Here is a 22,120-nt window from a genome sequence, read left to right as displayed (position 1 = left end):
AAAAATGGTAATAGAGAAAATTAATTACATACAAATTTTTGTTTATTAAAAAATTCTGAGATAAAATGCAAGAGACGACACGTTTACATATTTACATATTTATCGGAAGAATTAAGATTATTTAAATTTTAAACAAAAAAAAAGAAAAAACAAATTTTATGTGTATTTTTCATGTCAGGTTTTATAGCTAATTTATTAATCTAAAGTTTAGGCTCACGCACAAAAAATGAAGACAATAAATATCTATTCAGAATATTAAATGATCCATAGCATGAATCTTAACAAATCGAAACAACTCTTACTTTGTGTCATGGTGAAGATATAGGCAACATTGCGTGACAGAACAAATTGAATGTTAATTTATGACTCCTGAAATTCGTGAGACAACAGGAAACTAAAATTTAAAAAAAGACTAACTTGCTAGATCAATTCTATAGTTATAAAAGTTTGATTATTTTTTAAATTATTTACACGTAAAAAAAGCACTATTCTATTTAACATTATTATCTTTAAATTCTTGAGCATGTATAGTATTCCATAAAATTATAGCTGATGTGACATAATTCTCGAGAGGTCAAAAAGAGAAGGGATAAGGCATACCAAACTCGTTTCGAAGAAGCAGTTGAAAGTGCAAGCAGATATTCATGTATGATCGACCTCTGAAATGCGGAAGTTCACGAATTTCGCATAATTTGTGAAAGTAATTCGCACAATTTGCACAGTATGCATCGATAGTCACATAGTTTCGTACTCCACAGGCAGGACCGACCGCGTTACACCGCATATTCGGTCACATAATAGCTACCTTTATTGGAAGCAACCTCGAACATATAATTAATATGATTAGATAAAGTACTTTTGTTCCGTATAATTATCGACATATGTTTTATGTATAATAATATATGTTTTATATATGTTTTACTTTAGTTGCGGCTTCATCTTTTGTTGCAAACTTATAAAACAATATAGTATTATAAAATGTTATTTGTTGTACATTATTTTGCACAAGAAAATTTATTATTATTGTATAATGTTTAAGTAATATTAATTTTGAATGATATAAATATAAGATATAAATTATAAGAAATTTTCGTATCTGATTATTTTATAAATTACTAATTAAATGAAAAATAAACATATTAATAAGAAATAATATTTATCAGTTCTTATTTAATTAATCGTCAATCAATTTTGTGCATATAAGAATAATCTGCAAAAATGTTACAATATTATCTTGTACAAAAATTTTTGAAAATTTCATTCAAACGACGACTATTTATGGGATCACTGAGTTTTGTAGTGATAAAAGCGTGTAGAAACGCATTTCTTCGTCTATGTTTTATCGTAACAGTGGCGCGGAGAGTTATTTAATTCTGCGATAACAAGCGGAAATGTTCATGGAAAGCGTTGTTCCCAAAAAAGGAAAATACGAAGCCGGTAGTGTTTTAATATAATTTATGGAAGATAAAACCGCGAATGCGCTATAAATAAAGTTTTCTAATATTACAAAAATCATCTTTTTAAAAAAGAAATAGTAGATAAAAAAATATATATACTTAAAATTGCTCAAAAGTGCGCAATATTTTGTAAGCAAATGTATGTTTAAATTAATAAATTTTTTTGTTTAACAAAAATTGACTAACGTTAAGGAGCTTTTTCTGTGTAATTAAAAATTATTAAAACAACAAACAGAAACGCAATGAAATTCTTGTTAACAGTTAATTCTAAACATAAAAATGCAGTTGTCATAAATGAAATCTACACGAGTAGCTTTCCTAAAAAAAGAAAATTCACATATTTTGTTTCAAAAAAGGAGTTGTAAATAAATGTAGTATAATAAACAGTAATTTCTAAAAAAGCACGTTGTTTTTAAATACATTGTACAATATTTTCTCTGGTAAATTGCCGGATGATGTATTAAATTGATATTACAATACTAGTTTTATAATATAATAGAATATCATCTTTCAGATATAAGAATAAATTTTACAAAAACATTTTAAAAAAATAAAAATTTATTTAGTGCCCGTGTTTTGCCACAGTCAAAACAATTAAATACTTATAAACCTTTTATAAGCTTTTACTTTTTTATAAAAGCTACGAATATAAAATTATTAGCAATACAAGAGACACACAATATGAGTAAAGCAATTTGTGGATATTAGCTAAGATTGATATCAGATTTAATAGCTTGAAAAATGTATCGTGCTTTATTCTATAAACGATAAAACAGATATAATAAAACTGGAATGTTTTGTGCGAAGTCCAAGAAGCCGGACACCCTTAACCTTTTGAAAGACATTTAATCGATTTAGAGACTCGTCTTTTCGTTAACTCATTCTTTCCAATTTCCGCTAATCGTCCATTTCTCTCTTCCTCTTTCTTTGTAGTTTAAAGGGATCTCGTTTCTCTCTGCGCATCGTTTGGTAAATCCTTCTTCAAAGAGGATCGTCGCATGCTGGGCATAAAGGCGCACCGGCACGAGCTTGTTTCCGGTGGTGTGCAATCTTAAAAAGATACGTCCGAAGATACGTTGCGAGAATTGCTCGGAAGGAAACTCGAGTTCGGGAGCTTGGTTATATGTATATAAGATAATAGTCGCACGTGGGGTCTTGGGTAGGATGAGATGGCCTTTTCTCAGCGACACCCAAGGGACAGATATATTATTACTAAAGGGTAGGAAATTTAGGAGCCGCGAGGCCTCGATGAAGTGCAAGGGACCGTACGGCGGCGAGAAAGGGCCCAGAAAAGGGACGGATGATACGCGTACACTTGTGATGGAGAGAGAGAGAGAGAGAGAGAGAGAGAGAGAGAGAGAGAGAGAGAGAGAGAGAGAGAGAGAGAGAGAGAGAGAGAGAGAGAGAGAGAGAGAGAGAGAGAGAGAGAGAGAGAGAGAGAAGGCTGCGGGACAGCGGTGGAGGGTTTTGCATTAGTAGAGTGCGGTAGCCACATTGCTCCTTTGAGACTAAGGCGGTTCGCGGTTCGTGGTTAATGCGTTTGTTCCGGTGAATCGATAGAGAACGTAAAACCGACGACGCGCAATAGAGTTACGTCATTCGCAGTATGTATAGATGTTTCTAAATCTTTATTATTTTAGCTATGTTACCTATTAAACTTTTTCTTCATTCGAGGCATTGCCTTGATTGAGCTCCGACCGTCTGTCCAAAGACCTGCTGCAATAATTTTTCAGAAGTGAATTAAATGAGTAAAGACATATATATATATATTTGATTGTGTTAGAGATCATTCGGAGAAAGCCAACTGGGCATGCGGTGCTTATGAAAATCCTTTCTAATTTGTCATTTCTATTTTATTATCATAGTCTGATATATAAAATCAGATGGCATGTATTTTGAATTAAAAAATCGATCTCTATTACATTTACATTTATTCAAATTTGCGTTATTAATTCTTTCGGCTACAGTATACATAGTTTCTCCTAGATTATTTTATAATCTTTTTAGTGACATACTTTTTGATTTTACTTCTCTATTTATTTACTTTTTCTATATAAAATTTTTCTTTATTATATATAAACATTTTAATTGAAATTTAACTACTTTAATGACTTATCAATTTCTAACTGCATATTCATTAAATATATTTATTAAAATCTTGGCTCCTGATTGGATTTTTTAATATAGATGTGTCAATAAAACCCAATTATTTTATAAAATATAATTATAGATTAAAATAGAGAATCTGAAATGACTATGAGAGAAAATGTATTAGATCTATACGAGTCTCTATCGTAAATTACCATTGTTATACTCACCAATAGTGAGTATATTATTTATTTAATACAAAAATAATAAAAAGAAGAGAAATCAACTTTGTGATGTATGTCAAACGGAAAATTTTTATATAAATATCGAGCAATTGTATCGAGCGTTGTATGTGTCCGGCACATTATATTGAAGATATTGATCCGAGTAATGTCGTCTCGCTTTTCCCGAGGGCCACATTTTGAAATGCATTTCATCAGTTTCGCTGTTCTATGATTTAGTATTGTGGTCTTCCTGGAATTGCTCGTAACGGAATAAAAGAAAATGTAAAGTGCAAATAAAAGCTACAATAGCGAAAAGATGATATGTGAATATTCAGATGTCTCTTGCGGGATGTTCTTTGCGAGTCTCGCTATTTAAAGTAATGTTATACGTTGCACAAAGATATATCCGCTTTGTTGTAATATCAATGCGCGAGAAATTTAATCTAGGCGTCGTTGCAAGCAGACGTATCAAACGTAAAAGGCACTGGTTTTTCTTGGTACTTTCTTATTCATTATACTAATTGTTATTGTTTTGCGTGGAACTCTTGTATCAATTTTACTAACATGGAGAATTTTGTTTGTTTGTTTTAAGAATAGTATTTAATTGTAATTATATAAATTTTTCTCTTATATTTATTTCTGCAAATGCAAATTAATTTTATAATACATTCTGAATTGTTTAATATAATTTTAATTTACTGAACAAAATAATTTTAAATTTTCATAAATTTATAATTGATAAGGAAAATCACATCGAGTATTTGCTATACAACTTATTATCGAACATGCACGATTCTCCCTAAAGATTTAACATCCACTTTTCGAAGTCTTTTACAACCGTAGAGGGTTTCGGAACTCACATAAACTTAGAAACCCTCTTCACATTACTCCCTAAGGCAATCCTAATTTTTACAACGTCAGATTTTTATGACCCGCGGGTCGCCCGAGATCGCACTTTCGCACGTATAAACAATGTCGATGGTTTTTCACACAGTTCAAAGTAAACAGTATCCTTGGAAAATATATCAAATAATATATTTAAAAAAACTATGTATTTATGTGACGTTTTGAAGATAGGAATTCATAATTAAAAGTAATCTTTTATTTAATCAAAAGCTGAAAGCTTCTCTATACTTCTTTTAAAACTCGTTTCTCATTTACTACAAATGAACAGTAATATTATGACTTTCTTATGGAAAAATGGAAATGGAAAAAGATACAATAGCGAATTTATTTGTGAAAATGAATGTGCTGCATATAAATTTGTCGAACTATCACAGTATCGAACGTGCACGGCAAGTCGAAAAACTACTGTAAAGGTTATCCGCACAGGGAGGTCACGATGTGAAGAATGAGAATAAAAAAAAAAAAACTGCAGAACAAAGTTTTATTTTTCGGTAAAATACGTGTGTGGCTGTTATGAAGGTTGTTGAGATAAAGTGTTTGAAATCGAGTTGATTCATATACCATAATATATATATCAAGTATCATTATTCTAGCAATGAGATAAAATGTATGGAAATAATAGATAAAAGTAGAAGAATTTTTGAATTTAGAAAAATTGTACAATAATTGTAATATTATATCGCACTTTGAACAAAACTACAAATATTTTACGTACAAATCAGATATTTTGCAGTACAAATGTGTTAATAATGTCAAGTATATCATATTTATAAAATATTTTAATATAACATAAGACATGAAATTACGATTCTGTGCCATTTTAGGGACAACAAAAATATTTTTTTGTACTGAGTGATTTTCATATTAAAATATTATTAAAATATCCAAACATTATTCCGGACAAATTATTGAAATTTCTTTTGTCAAAAAATTGCGCTGTTATTTCTCACGCAGGCATATATTGTTTAATCCTGCTATCGTGCCAAAGAATTATTGATTAAGTGATACACTTTTGATTAATTTATAGAAAAATTGTAAAACACATAAAGGAGTTATAAGGGATTGTTACTATATTTTATTGCTTATAAATCTGTATATCGGAAAGCAGATAAAGATATACGGAAGTATATGTATTTTCTATTATATACATTTGCTAAATTTTGAATACTTTATATATAACTCAAACATTGCGCGAAATAAAAATAAAAAAAGGAAAATTATTTAGCAATACTTTATCATATGATAATATACACAAAAAGCAGTACAAAGATGTTGGATTTGATAATTAATTCAAGATTTGGTTCTAATACATTGCAAGATAATACTGATAATAGCGTTTGCCTCGTTCTAAAAGGGTCACCGATTTTCCAAGAACATATTTCGTCCCTACAGCTGGAAAACACGTTCATCCTTTACGCTGGCGAGCTCGCGCTCGTTTTGTATCCTTCCGCTTGCTGCCAGGATGAAACCCTGGGCCTCCCGTATCTCCCGAGAAATAAGTACCATGGATAAGCTTAAAAATGGTGAATTTCCCGAGAATATCCCTGCCACAACGTGCAACCCATCTATTCCATGTTCACGTAGCTGTTTGCGCTTATGTATATCATGCACGTCTTACTAGATACCTGCGGAACATTGAGGCTGTACGATGATTTGTAATAGCGAGGGATTGATATGTGTACGCGCCTTTCGTATAAAGTAAGCCATTCTTTATTAAGAACAGCAACGCGTTCAGTAATCAATTTCAGGAAGTAATCAGCTATAATCGAATATACGGGAAAGAAATACACAAGCATGTTTTCACGTTATATTTTATTATTTTTATTTTAAAAATAGCATACACTTGATTATAGAGATGATTTATATCGCAATAAAATCACGCGCGAGAAAATTTGAAAAAACAAAAATTAATTCATTTGAAGAATCAGAGAAAGTATTTTTTATGTCACGCGTTTACATACTGAAAACACAAACAAATGTCATTGGTGACCCTCTTTACCCGCGAGAGAAAGCGCGCTCGCGACATCCGCACGTTTAATGTATAACCGCCCAATTAGCACCAATTAAGGATGCCGTTGCGTTGGCGGCTGCACGTTGGAACAACTCCTCGCGAAAATTTGTTTGCGCGAGGTGACAGCGCATGATAATCTCCTCTTGGTACCTACAGAGGTGCGACGTGCTAAAGTGAAAGAATAACGAAGTACCTAAATATTTAACCGCATTAATCGCGACATGAATAATTTATGCGCTTGCACGATTGCACGGACAATGCGACGAGTGGTACAAAGGTAAGTGGCGTGTCCTCCGACCTTCTTCTTCCGTCGATGGTCCATGAGAGAACAAGCGCGCGTTCAGAAGCGAAGATGGACCGACGGAGAAAAAAGCGAGGAGGAAAGAGAGAGAGTAGCGGCAAACTGGACGGTGGTCGAAGGCTCAACTGGACGACGACTATAAAAGCTTGATTAATTAGCCATGCCGTGCAGACAAAGCTTCGTGACGTTCTCCGTCCAACCAAACGCTGCTCTGCTGCCGGCATTCCCTCTTTTCGTAATTCTTTAAATGTCGTTCTGCGCTACCAAGAATTCAAAGAGAACGAAGAGCTCAGGTCACCGAAAACGATACTCGATCGCAAAGAAATTGAAAAGAATTGGGTCAGTTAAACATACGGGAGCGACAATAATTGATGTCATTTGGCGATTTTAAGATAGAAAATAGAAGATGGGTTACATATATTTAATAAATATAACATGTACCGCAGAAATTGTTTTTTTTTATTTTACATTTTATACAGTAATTGCAATTAATACATTTTTATTGAAAAAGTTTGATTAAAATAATTATTTAAAACTATTAAAATTCTTTTCTAACAGCTTTATGCTGCTGTTCCAATCAATCAAATTAATCTTCGAAAAGTGAATGGGATATCATGGAAGGTGCCTTATGTAAATGTTTGGTAAACGCAGGTAGAAGTACCGTCTGTCCACAGAGACCAACCCGGCAAATTAAGATTCACGTGTCTACCGACTTCGCACCAGCCGACATACGATCGATGTTTTCCCCCACAAATACACCTTTGCATTCTGGTTTGCCACAACAGATGAAGAGAATTCTCTTGCTTTTCCCGATCTCTCCGATATTTTTACTATTTTTTTTTTCTGTCAGCGTGATAGATCACGCTAAATTCAATCCGGTTGATAGCAGAGAAACCTACTTTAAATTAATCGCGCTTATTACGGATTAATTGCACCTTGTCACGCATAACGGGTATTAACGCAAGTCTCCACAGGTCGTGTATCTGTGATTTATTCAGTTATGTGGCGGAACTTGACGGTTTCCATCACGGCAGAGTATCGACCTTGTCAATCTGAGTCCCGCTTGTCGAACGCGATGCAATTCGAACCGGAGTCCGGAGTTGTTTAGAGTTGAGTTTGCACGATGAAAAATATTAACTATAAACGTACTAAGTATGTATATTTTTATAATTGTTTTATTCTTTTTCCTTAAAAATGGGTAAATCGTGTGTGTGTTATAATAAAAAATTTATTATAAACATAAGATTGAAATTGTGTGTATGCTTTACGCTGGATAAATCTATGATTTATATGAGTTTAACTCTCGCGTTACGATGTTGCATAATAATCGAAAATAACATGAATAAATAAAATGAATTAACATCCGGAACAAGATTTTTATAATTTCGCGAATGTATATTCTGGATCGACAAATCGAATTGCATCAGTTTTTGCTGATAGCAAATCATTCTGAGAGCTTTAAAATTTTTAAAGTCGCTCAGTCGTTCATAAAAATTGATGGCGGTAGATCGTGCGAAAATTCGTAACTTTGTCCATACCGATTTTTCTATGCATAAAGTGAAGACGTATGATTTCTACTAAAACTCGTACTTTCTCTCTATCTTCGAGTATTTTAAGTCAATAAAATTCAAAGTCATACGAGTAAAAATGTTATACTAACTTTCAACTCTGTGTGAAAATTTATATTATATTATTTATCTTTACACACAGATGCACGTGCATAGATAAATTTTAGAAAGATTTGCTACTAACTTTACTTGTTTCTGTGTTTATCTACGTCAAAAGTTTCTCTTAAACCTATTGCGCGCGTTAGAAACGTTAACAGATATAAAGTACATGTTAATTGTAAATCATTTTGTTCAATCAATTTATTATTGAGAAATAATCTTTTTAGTTGTTATAATTATTTTAAATCATATTGATTTAAATATACGATACCAATTATTTTTAAATTAAGAGAAAGCGAGTAATAATACATAAATACATAAGATTGAAGATTCAAGTAACAAAAAACTGTGATATGATTTATTAGTAATTAGTTAAAACAATTCGAGTAATAGAATATTTTATTGACTTTATTTTACAGCGTGTTAAACATTTTATATCGATATGATTTTATTATGACACACTTTATGTTCGACCTTCGTCTTCTACGGCGTATAGCGCGCTGTTGTTTACATATGTTGCCTTGTTGCTTTGTTCTTCGCTTCGGTGCTTGTCATTCGCGCGGTGAGACTCGAGTGAGAAGGTGCGAATCACTCCGTGTCATCATTATATTTCGCAGCGCGATATCCATTATTTCTTATTACTTATTATTTCTTATTTCTTATTGATTATTACAATTACTGATGAACGATATAAATGTTCTCTCTCATAATCGTATCAAGACTACTTATCAGTTGTTTATATAAGCAGATATTTCGTTTCACTTATTTATAAAATAAAAATCAAAGCAATAGAGAATAACAATTATAAATTATTATCTTATTTCAATATTTGGGATAATAATTAATTTTGAACATACCTTGCATCGCGTTTTGGACTCTTTCTTCCGACCTAAATATAATTTACAATTATTGAATCAAGAGAACGAAGTAATATACTCGACCAAACAATAGAAGTAATAAAAATCATGGTATAAATTAATCATTAATTAATAATATATATTTATTTCTTAGTATTTTGAATTGTATCATGTGTACAACTTGAATTTTGATATTTTCGGATAATCCATCGTACCAATCTTAGCAAATCATTAATTTGGCTTATTTGATATTGTGCGTTATCAGGTTTATATTATCAATGTTATTTTAATATTTTTTGGTTATTAACAATACATCGTCAGTATAGAACGGTTCGTCTTCGGTTGAGTGGCTTCGCGATATTTTTAATTAATAAATACAGTCATTATTAACCCTATATTTGTCAATCGCACATATCACATAAATTTAATGTTTATATATCGTCGTAATTTATCAATTATACGCATTTCGCGAGATTTATTCGTTGCAATATATATAATAAAGTGCGCGTTGTGTGTGATTAATGTCGGAAGTATTGTGCAAAATACCGCGTGATCATCATATTTTACTAATTAGTACGCATTATAATCGAATCATATTTTCGCGAGTGAGTGCCACGAAGAAGCAACAAAAAGAAAACATGAGAGAAGGAAGGGGTGACATCGGGCGACAGCAACGCATCACGGGTAAGCATTTATTACTTGATTAATATATTGTATAATATTTAAATATATATATATATAATAAAAAATACCACACACATAAAAGAGCATCAAGACAAATTTATTACTTCAACAGAATGTATGTGTGTGTCATCAGTTTGTAAAAAACTATAGAAACTTGCTCACCGAGTCATAGATATAGTCCCTGAATTTCGAAAAGAGGAAAATTTAGTTCGGTCATTGTGCACTACGAGAAACTAAGAATAAGTAGTTATATAACGAAAATGGCGCGTGGCCCTTCCTAAAAGTTTATAACTTTATTACGGATATTCCGAGGAGCCCGGAAAGAATTCCCTGATGCGAAAGTTTGACAACTTCTCGTGCTCTTGGCGCGTATTTCAACTTTTTCCTCTTGACTTTCCGCAACAAAGTCCGTGCCTTTATTTCTCTCTTGATTTCTATCTTTCTCACACGCTTTCTTTCCACCTTCATTTTTCCGATTCTTTTCTGAAGATATAACGACAAAAATATCAGCGCGTACGAAGAGTAGGGAGAAACTATATCCGAAAGAGATCTTGATTTCCTGTCGCGGTTGAAAATTGCATGACCGCGTCCGCGTTCGTATATATGTCGGATCTCGAGTGTAAATTGAACGAGCAAAGTTTCGCACGATCCCTGTTTGCGACCAATTAATCCTTACGAGGAGAAGGAAATAGTGCAAGTGTGTAGATACGACAAACACGACACCGAATGCGGCACTCTTTGCTGAAGTTGCAGGAGATCAATATTCTTAATCCTTATCTTCCAGAAAAGTCCATTTCGCGAAATTAAAGGAAGGAGTTGGTAAAACAAATTTACGTAATTGAAATCCATGTGCTGTTGAAATTGCAAATCAAAAATTCAAGGAAAATTGAAAAAATTTAAACGAATTAATTAGAAAAATGAAAAATTAACATTGTTAAATGAATGGAGCGTGTATGTGTGCACGTCGAAATTTGTATTCAACTTTTATGTTTATCCTCATGAATCTAAATATATTTTAAATTCTACACGGAGTCTGATCATTTCATAATGTATGCTATGGACAAATATTAGAATTTTATGGAAATAATTTCGAAAAGGAAACTTTCGAGAACAAGCGATTAGACAAGCCGGTCAACCATGAGTCCCAATTTTTGGATGTTATTGGTAACATCGCTCGATATAAAGTCGGCCAGTATTCATTTACAAAAAACATGGCAAGATCATCTGCAAATAAAAATTTATATCTAATTATATATTCTAATAAAAAAAGACAGATAAAAAAGAGAAAAGAATTGAGAAGAGAAAGAGAAAGAGAAAAGAAGTTTAAATGTTAATATTTTAAACAAATAATTTCTGTCAATATAATAATAAATTACTCATTTGTAATTATTAAATTTAAATTACTCATTTGTAATTACATAAAGTATTATAATGTTGAAATATATGATTGGATAAAAGAAATTGAAAAACACTTTTAATTACAATTTTGAAAATTAGATACAATAGAAAATAAATTTTCTTTATTTTACATCTGTTTATAAAAAAAAGATTGATTTAAATTTTGCTTTTTAATCTTAAATTTAATATATTTGTATCAATATGTTTGATAATGAATATACTTAATCTGTCTGTAATTATTATCTTTAATCATATAATTTTATTAAGTGGAAAACTGGTAAATAAGATTCAAGGCAAGAGTATTGATACATGAAATTTGTTATTGTTAAATTTTTGTAATAAATGTGTATTTAAAAAATGTATGTTTTATTAGAGTGTTATTATATTTTGAACGTATTAGAAAAAGTAATAATATGGGAAGCTATTTATATGTACATGCATCATTTATAATATACTTACTAAGTTCCTTATTGTTATCGAATAAATTGTTCAAATAGATTTTCATATTTCTAACTGTCGGAAGGAATCGGAAATGTTCTACAGTCCATGTATCATTTACTACATGCCCTGTTAAATCCCATGTTCCTCTGATGTCTTCTAAGGTTAAATTAAAGTGTCCTGTTCGTAAATTATAACAGAGTAATATATATGAATAAATATATATATATAATATTATAATATTTTCTATAATATTTTTATATATATACTAAGAATTAAAAGAAATTTATTAAGAAATTACTATTACTTTACTATTTATACATATATTTAAAAGTAGTCAATTTATAAACCAATAATTATTATTTTTATTTTATTATAGAGATACAACTTTATGCATTAATATATATGTTGTTATAATCTAATGCAATTGTTATTATTATTTTGATTGGTTTATAAAATCATGATGATATAAATTTAAATAAAAATAATAATTTTTTTGAATGTATAATAATTTGACATCTAATTGAGTCTTTATCGTCACAAATACGTTTATTTTCATACCTTTTCCACCCATTCTAAATTCGCCTACTCTACCTTCTGCCTCACAATCACCATCGATAAACAATCTCGGTACTTGTGTATCAATTTCCAAACGAAAAACATCATCAAGAAAATGCGATTTTATATTTGAAAAACGAATTATCTTTAAACCTTCACAAATAACATTTTTCATGTTTACATTTCCATGTACTTCGCCTCTATCAAATACAAAGTTGCCATGTTCGTAAGATAATGGATCCAAAGATGGAAAGTCAAATTCTGGAAGTCCTATTAAGATAAAAAAAAACTAGAATTAATATCGATTTTCTTGATATGTGTATATAAAAATAACTTAATCAGAAAGCAAATTAAATCTTTTTGATTTGGAATAAATAAAATCAAATTTATATATATATATATATATATATATATATATATATATATAATAAAAAATATATATAAATTTATGAAAATTTAAATAGCTTTATATGTTTATAATTTTGATCCTGAATCCTTATAAATATTTCTAATATCACACGACACTTTACAATAATCGTGTATGTATAAAATAATCTATATATAATTATTTTTCAAAAAGTATATTACACTTAGCTTTGCTAACTGCATTTTTAATTGCTAAAAAGATATATAAGTTAAAATAATATAACTAATTAATTTAAGAAAAATACCTTTAACAAATCGTGGCCACGCTTCCTGTATTGAAAGTTTTAAGCAATTGGAATAGTCAGGTGAATTCCGTTTGCAGATGGTTACAGCTGAATAAAAATAATATTATAAAGATATATGAGTTACTTTAGACAGTAAAAATAATTTGAATATACTTAAAAAAGTAAGTATGTGTATTGTCAAGTGTGCATATAGCAAGCACAAAATTTTAAAAAATTTTTATTTTATTTTTATTATTATTAATATTATTATAAATTAGTAAATATTGTTACGGCTATAATCACATTTGCGATATTCATGCAGAACATACACAATTTTAACAAACAGCTGCTAAAAATGAAAGCATAAGCGTAACTTACGGAGCTCTTCTGCTATACATAATCTAAACACTACAATGCTGAATACACTAAACACACGAAGTATCATCTTACGTATTATTTTTTTTACAAATCACTTCGATCAGTTAAAGACGCTTTATATACTCTCTGTTCTCAAGGTTTCTGAGATGACGAAATCACATGTTAATTAATGCGCGCTGAATACACGTAAATAACAAAAAAATCAACCTTGAATAATTAAGATATATTCTTTTATTGGAGTTAAGTTGGATATTTCCTATCTCGATATAATCAAAAAGAGCATTTTATTTTTTTGATATCTATTCAAATTAAGTATGTGTATCATGTGTATCATGTGTACATTGATTGTTTCCAAAAAATTTTAAAAATTATGCATGCTACTACATATAAAATAATAAAATATCTTTAAAATTTATAATAAAACATGTCCTTTTAAAATATATAATATACATATAATACTCTTTTTTATGTAAGATTAAACAGCACTCTCTTTTTTTTATTATTTTGCATAACTTTAATGTTCATGATGTTGAACGTATTATCAATTTCATGCGGGATCTGTTCTTTGTATAATATACTAATATGATTTTTATGGGAATATTTGCGAGATGGAAACCTTTGATAAGAAACGATTGCAAAAATTAGTAAACCATTGGTCCCATACATCGGTCGCTATTGGTATCAACGTTCGATATAACGATGGCCAGAATTCGTTCACAAACATTTCAAGAAGATCATCTGCAAATAAAAAATTTAAAATAATAATATTCCAGAAAAAAATGGATAAAAATAATGTAATTATGTAAAGTAATATAATTATAAATAATATAAATGTATAAGAAATGCAAAAATATAAATTAATATATAAAGATATAATATATGAATTAAAAGATATAGTCACAATCATTAAAACATATATATATATATATATATATATATATATATATATATATATATATATATAATTAATAGAAATTCAATTTTTTTAAATTAGGATAAAGAAGTTTTTTGTGTTCTGATTAAAAATTGTTTACATTAGAATATTAAACTAGATTAGCATTTTATTACAATTATGCAATATCGGAAAAATAAAATAAAAAAGAATGGAGCTACATTTGATAAAATTTGATACTTACTAAGTTCTGTATTGCCTTCAAAAAAATCTTCGAAATGGATTTTCAGTTTTTCAATTATTGGAATTACTCGGAAATGTTCCATAACTAATGTATCATTTTCTGCGTGTCCTATTATATAGAATGTTGCTGTAATATTTTCTGCGATTGCGTTGAAATGTCCTATAAAAAAAAAATATAATTATAACGTAAGAACATTATATTTTTAAATGATAGTAAGTAAGAAAATAGTAAGAATTAAAAGTCTATGAAAAAAATTAAAATGTTACGAAGAATTGTGTGTAATTATTTATTTAATAATAAGTTATAAAATAAATATTATAAATAAAATATATGAATTTAATATCAAAAATTATTTATATATATACATATATGTATATGTATAAATACATGCAGATACATTTATAATCTTATAAGTTTATGTTACTGTGTAATAATTATCTTGATTGTTTCGTGTAAAAATAATAACAAAATAAATTTTACGAATCTTTTGCAAATATGTAATGTAATTAATTTTTCGTCATAAACGCCGTAACGCGGATTTTAAAAAAACTAAAGTTTTTCTATACTGATTTATATAAAATGTATTTAGAGATTATTTTCATACCTTTTCCACCCATTCTGATTCCGCCTAAACTGCCTATCGCATTACAGTCACCATCAATTACTAACCTTGGTACTTCAACATCAATTTCGAAACGGTATTTGTCATCATAAATATATGGTCTTATAACTAAGAAATGAGTCTTTCTTATACCGGTAATAGTGATATTGAATACGTTTATTTCTCCATATATTTGCCCTCTATTAAATACGGCTTTGCTGTAATCATAGAAGAATGGGTCCAAAGGTGGAAAGTTGATTTCTGGAAGTCCTGTCACACACAAAATGAATCAATTAATACTTTTTGAGTTTAAATATTTTTAATTTGATCTTTATAAAACTTAATAAGTTTATAAATTAATAAAATTTTATTTAATATTAGGTAATTTTATAGCATCGTTAATGTTATTGACGTTTTATAGTAATAGTATATACATATAAGATAATATATAATTTTAATTTATTTATGAATATATAAATTAATATATTAAAATTATAATATCACTTTTTACAAGAAATTATATACCTTCAACAAGTTGTGGCCATAATTCTTCTAATGCGTTTTTTAAACAGGCGGAATAGTTGGATGAATTTTGCTTGCAGGGATTTACAGCTTTATGAAAATAAAAATTGAGTAATAATAATAAATATAATGTATATGCGAGTTACTAAAGAATAAGGACAATTTTCGCAATTATTTAAAATTTAAAGCTACATATATTTAGAAGTGTTTTTATATTAATTATGTATATGTTGCAGAGTTAATAAAGAAAGATTCTTACATTCTTCATTAGTGTAATAAATATGTATTAAAATATAAAGGATCTCAAAAATAAAAGACTTACGGAACGTAACATTATCCACTGCGCATAATGTAGACGTGACAATAGTAAGAGCAATAAGTATAGAGAATATCATCTTGTTTGATTAAACTCTCTGCTAGGAGTTTGATTAATTATGAATACACTTCTCTTATATAGTTTCCGTTTCCAAGGTCTCTTTAATGTTGTTAAGTTGGAAACGATCTTTGATATCAATCGACATAATAAATATTTAAAATACTCATTTTCACTTGTATTATATAAAACAAATAAATCATGAACTTTGATCTTATCGAGGAAAAATATGTTTGTTATAAATATATGATTAAATACCTAACCAGTAATGTAAATGTATTCGACAGGTGATAATTTGTGTATGTGTTATGTGCGTTTCGAATATCTCTTTGCTTAGATTTTCTTTTGAATGGTTTCTTAGTTATATAATAATAATTATATATTGCTTATTTAAATCTAGGGTATGATAAAACTTAAGAATAAGATAAAAAATCATTGTTTAAAAATTATTATATTATATTTTTTTATTTATTTTCTATAAAGATGCGTTATTGAAAAATAAAATTTAAATTATATAGAACTTGAGAGGTTTCACATGTCTTGTTAAAAATTATGCTGATATTATCATAGATACTTTATGAACTTTCATTAATTTTGAAAAATATTACAATGTAAAATTTTTATTATAGATACTTTCTACAATATAACATTTATTTCTATTATAATTAAAACTACTTATATATATATAAAATAGCAATAAGATATTCTTACTAATAGTTATATGTAGAAATATCAAATCTCTTTGTTTGTTTTTTAATATATATTACAATATATTATAAAGTGTTTACAAATTAAAAAGGAATATACATTTTATAAAGATTATAAAGAGTTTATATATATATATATATATATATATATATATATATATATATATATATATATTAAATTAAGAATTTAAGCACAAACATAATACACACACAAATTTTTAATATTAAGTTATAAGATATTTATGCTTAATAACTTTTCAATTTTAATGTTTTAGATGTTAAATATATTTTCAATTCTATATAAAATCGGGCATTTTTTAAATTTTGTAACAAGTGTATAGATTTTATGGGAATACTTTCGAGAATGAAACTTTCGAAAAAAGACGATTGTCTAGATTAACTAAGAATGGATCTATTAGTTCAAACACTGCTGGCGCAAACTCTCGATAAAGTGGTGGCCAGTACTCGTTTATAAAATCTTCTAAAATATCATCTGCAAACAGAAACATATTAATAACACAATATATTCTAACAAATTATTTTTTTATTTTTTAATTATATAATTATTGATATTTTTATTACTTTGAAATGTCATATAATATATGAAATTTTTTTTTTAACTATAAATATACATGTACGATTATGAACCAATTTTTAATCAATTATAAAAAAAATCAATTAATGCTATTTTTGTGAAATTTTCATAGATATATTATTAATAATTATATATTCAAACAAGCTAAGATCAAATAAGCATTTTTATTCAAACAATTTGAAATGTATTAAAAAGAGTGTAAAAAATTGAGAATTTAATTTAATTTAATTTAATTTAATACTTACTAAGCTCTTTACTGTCATCAAAGAAACCACTAAGATGACACTTCATTTTTTCAACTGTCATAATTATTCGGTGATGTTTTACAGTCCATGTATCATTTTCTACGTGTCCTATTATATCATGTGTTATTCTGTTTTCGTTCAATGTTACATTGAGTTGTCCTGTTATATAGATTGTAAAGAGAAGAGTAACATAAATGATATTATAATATTTTTTAATAAAAAATAATAATAGTCCCAATAAAATATAACAATTAAAAAGCTATTAAGAAATATAATTGTGTATTTAAAATTAACACACTATTATAATAAATTTAGGCATCACAATTACCCTGATTGCTCCAAAATAAAATTGTGAAAACCAAAAGTTTATTAATATTTCGTTAGTCATATAATTTGATTAGTTCTTTGTCATTATAAATGAGTCTATTCACCAATTGCTTTTCTGTTCCTTAATATATTGCTCTTTATATAAATTATATTGAGTCGTACCTCTACCATTTGTTCGCATTCCAAATAGATTAGACTGCCCGTCAACGTAAGAGTAAATAATTATTTTCGGCATTAGTATATCCATTTCCAAACGGAAAACATCATCCAGAAAGTGCGATCTCACATCCAGAAAATGAGAAAGTCCAAAACCAAAAACCGTTGCATTTATCACGTTTCCTTCTGCATATATCAGGCTTCTATTAAATACAATTCTGCCGTCTTTATAGAGTATTGGATCCAACCGTGGAAAATCGAATTCTGGAAGTCCTATCAAGACGATTACACTAATATTAATATAAATTTTTTAATAATTTAATAATTTGTTTATATAGAAAAGCTATAAATCTTTTTTATTTGTTTTAACAAAAATCTAATTAATTTATAATTGATTATAAATATTTATTTATATTATCAATTTTATAAATATTTCTAATATTATAACATTTTATAACAATTGTGTATAAATTCTAACACTTTAAAGAAATTTAAAAAATCTAAAATAAAAGCTAAATAGAGCAGAAACGCAGATATAATTGGATGTATGTCTATTGAAATTCATCACAAATAATTATATATTATAAATAAAATTTATCATATGTATTAATCTCTAAAGAAAATTAATCAAAATAATAAAATTAAAATAAAATAATAAAATAATTTTAGAACAAAATACACACACACACACACACCTTCAACAAATCGTGGCCATGCTTCTTCTACCGCTTCTTTTAAACAGGTCGAATAGTCAGTTAAATTCCGCTTGCAAGTGGTTACAGCTAGATAAAAATAAAAACAGATTAATATAATTGAGAGTAGAAATAAAAAAGTTAGTTTCAGATAAAATAATTTAAATATAATTAGAAAACAGACTAAATTTTTCAAGAAGATAGTATTTATATGTTATGCAATTATATCGCGAGTACGAAAAGAATTATTTTTTATTTTCTTTCCTTTTTTTGCTATTTTATTAAATAACATTAAAATATAGAAAATATTAAAAAATAAGACTTACGAAGTGTAAGTTCTTCCGCTTCACATAATACAAATGTTGCAACGCACAATATACTAAATGTAAGAGCGTAAAATATCATGTTGTTTACAAAATGTTGCTGCCAAGTGTAATCAATTATATGTTACAAGCGTCTTATATAGCTTTGCCTTGCCTATAAAATTTTCCTAGTAGTATAATAATATATGATTATTGACCTATCAAAGAAGTTAATTGGTTTATGAAATGCTAATTCATTATTCTGAAATTAAAAGACTCATTTTTATTTAAACGATTCTTTGAAAAAAAAAGTTGCATATATATATCTTTTTGAAAAGTATGTTTAAATAATATTTATATAAAAAATATGTTACATGAATTTATTAATATAAAAAGTTTTAATAACCTGATATAAATAATGCGCTGTACGTATGATGTAATATATACAAATTTTAACAGTTTTTTGAATGCAACAATTTATATGCTTAAGTTTGGTTTATATTTAATCTGCCATAGAACTTCCCGATATACATACAATTTATATCCTGTAAAAACTTATGTTTTTTCACATAAATCTTATAAAATAAAAAGTAGGTAATGCGCAGTACATAAAATTATATGAAATAATCTTTGTCAAAGCAGAAAGAGAACATAAAATGTAGCAAGAACGAAAGATTCTTTCACGCCCCCTCCCACCCCTCACCTAAGAATATTATGGTATTATTGAGAATAATAAATCCCCGAGGATGAGCCGGAATTAATTGCAGGGCCGATTGCAAGCAATTTACGACACTGATTGCAGTCGAGATGAGAACTATCTTGGGAAAATCTTTCGATGGAAGAAAAGGAACGGCGCTGCTATCTTCCTCTCCCTCCCCTTCTCTCTCACTCATACCTCGTCTCTCTTCTTCTTTGAAACGCGGATTTGAATCTACGTTTTACGGCGCAATTAATTCCCTAAGGAGAGTTGCATTTCTTGCTCCGTCGGGGCAAGGAAAGGGATTTGCGAACAGCAAGGTTCCTGCAGTCCCATAGGAACACGATAACCAGACGGGGACAGAGCTAGCGCGAGGATGGAAAAGAAATGATTGGAGTGAGAGAGTTGCAGGATGCGGAGGAAAATACCAGCAAAGAGATGGCAAACCGTTTCAGGCTAAAGGATACACGATGTCTCCACACCGGCATTATCGACGACCACTAAACGCTCCGCTTTATCTCAATTACGATCGTGTAAACTTAATGATTTAAGAACGTGTCCATGGAATTTATTTTTCTCTGCGGGATTTGAAAAAAGCGATAAATATAAATAATAAATTTCCAATTAGATCGGCTGAAAGAAGTATACGATGGAAAGCACATTTTACTGCTGCATTTGTGTAAAGAGATAATGTCAGCAAATTGTTAATATTATTGAAATTAAGTGCTTGCGTACACAATTGTATTTTATTTTAACATGATTATATATATATATATATATATATATATATATATATATATGTTACATTTCTTGCTTACATTTTTGCAAATTACTATAATTTATAATAGATTTTTAAATAATTATTTACATAATTCGAGATCTCGTATATATTGACAACTCTTATGTAATTTTATCGGTTAATGAGATGTATAAGCAGAATTACAGAATTACGCAAAAAAAAGCTAAGTGGAAAGAATGTGTTTCCTCGATTTCGGATCTCCCTGCAGAATTAAATTATGACGAGCACTCTATATAATCCAAATAGCTTCGCAAAGCTCAAAGGTGTCGAAGGAATTAAATCATTCAATCGTGCTATTCTCATACGAAAGCACACCGGAGGCTCAGTTTTCTCTCACGACGATGCCGATATAATTTGCAATTCAGGAAATTTCTATATCCGAGCGCGGATTCGAGGACACGCCGGAGACCGGTATCACGTAACGTAGATACCTTGGCGTTCGCCTTTTGCCAAGCTTACGTCGCAGCTTGTGGGACAAACGAGAATGTACCGATGCGATATGACGCGTCGTACCAAAGGAATTTCTTATTCGCACGAGGAGAAGTGCCGTCAACAGAGCCACTTCTTCTACCCGCTAGGGAAATCCGATACGAAGTCTATCCATGTATATTTGAGGATCGGTGCCGTTGCCCGACGCTCGGCAGAGCGTGTTGCGCGGACCAGAACTCTCTCGATCTATTTACAGTTGTTCGCTCTCGCACTGTCAGTTTGCCTCTAAGAATATTTTGATCAGCCTGCAATATATAATCTCTATCAACAAAACGTTCAATCTATAATTGTTTTGTATCTTTAAGTACGTTGATGCGGATAATGATTCTTTGCTAATTTAAGATTTTGAATATAAAAGATTCGTCGTCAGTCAAATTTTCTTTTCCTTTTTATCTTTAATTTATTCAAACATTTTAATATAGTTAAAAATTGCTTTAACATTTTCAATTACTAACTATTATGCGAAGCGACTTCTCTTTATTGTTTTCATGTGTGATTTCCGCTTATATTATTTAATTAATTCATTCAGCTGTTGCATCTAGCAAAAGATATTAAATCTTATCAAACTGAAATCTTATTAAACTTTCCCCCAATATCATACGCGATACATTTCCTTCTGCTAGGCGTGTTCGTTAAGGAACGTTGCTTAATTAAAAATGTTATTCACTGCGATTGGGTAGGCAAAATGTAAGATCCCTCCAGTAAGAACCCCTTACATCATTTGTCAAACGTTGCAAGAGTTCCACGGAGAGATTACGAAATGAAACTAATTAAGAAGATAACGGGAAGATTGTATCTCGTACTCCTATTCCCCCTTCCCCTTTCCCCTCCCTCCATTACACATTGTGCTGACGAATTATGT

At 29.0% G+C, this 22,120-nt stretch overlaps 2 protein-coding genes across 5 annotated transcripts; both read right to left on the bottom strand.

The window, feature by feature from the left end:
* Window positions 1–9,636: 9,636 nt before the first annotated feature.
* Window positions 9,637–16,600, bottom strand: LOC126857635 (circadian clock-controlled protein daywake-like). 4 transcript variants are annotated; one of them, XM_050607276.1, is made up of 6 exons: window positions 14,234–14,351; window positions 13,618–13,758; window positions 13,261–13,347; window positions 12,593–12,859; window positions 12,053–12,211; window positions 9,637–11,419 (listed from the first exon to the last, which is right to left on the bottom strand). In XM_050607276.1, exons 2-6 carry the CDS (start codon window positions 13,682–13,684, stop codon window positions 11,271–11,273), a joined length of 729 nt encoding a protein of 242 aa, XP_050463233.1. In that variant the 5' UTR covers window positions 13,685–13,758; window positions 14,234–14,351; the 3' UTR covers window positions 9,637–11,270. The 4 variants fall into 4 exon arrangements, with proteins under 4 accessions (XP_050463233.1, XP_050463231.1, XP_050463235.1 ...); XM_050607278.1 differs by lacking the exons at window positions 9,637–11,419; window positions 12,053–12,211; window positions 12,593–12,859; window positions 13,261–13,347 and adding exons at window positions 14,754–14,912; window positions 15,358–15,624; window positions 15,880–15,966; window positions 16,199–16,600 and having other exon boundaries at window positions 14,234–14,355; XM_050607274.1 differs by lacking the exons at window positions 12,593–12,859; window positions 13,261–13,347; window positions 13,618–13,758; window positions 14,234–14,351 and adding exons at window positions 15,358–15,624; window positions 15,880–15,966; window positions 16,199–16,570.
* Window positions 16,601–17,195: 595 nt separating this feature from the next.
* Window positions 17,196–19,438, bottom strand: LOC126857634 (circadian clock-controlled protein daywake-like). Its single transcript, XM_050607273.1, has 5 exons — window positions 19,298–19,438; window positions 18,975–19,061; window positions 18,286–18,552; window positions 17,797–17,955; window positions 17,196–17,449 (listed from the first exon to the last, which is right to left on the bottom strand). The coding sequence occupies exons 1-5, from the start codon at window positions 19,374–19,376 to the stop codon at window positions 17,301–17,303; spliced, it is 741 nt and encodes a 246-aa protein (XP_050463230.1). The 5' UTR covers window positions 19,377–19,438; the 3' UTR covers window positions 17,196–17,300.
* Between the last annotated feature and the right edge of the window lie 2,682 nt (window positions 19,439–22,120).

The sequence above is a fragment of the Cataglyphis hispanica genome, chromosome 22 (genome assembly GCF_021464435.1).
Source record: "Cataglyphis hispanica isolate Lineage 1 chromosome 22, ULB_Chis1_1.0, whole genome shotgun sequence".
In the NCBI taxonomy this organism is placed as follows: Eukaryota; Metazoa; Arthropoda; class Insecta; order Hymenoptera; family Formicidae; genus Cataglyphis; species Cataglyphis hispanica.
Note: the sequence above shows the minus strand (reverse complement) of the source record. Positions and strands in the feature narration are given on the sequence as shown.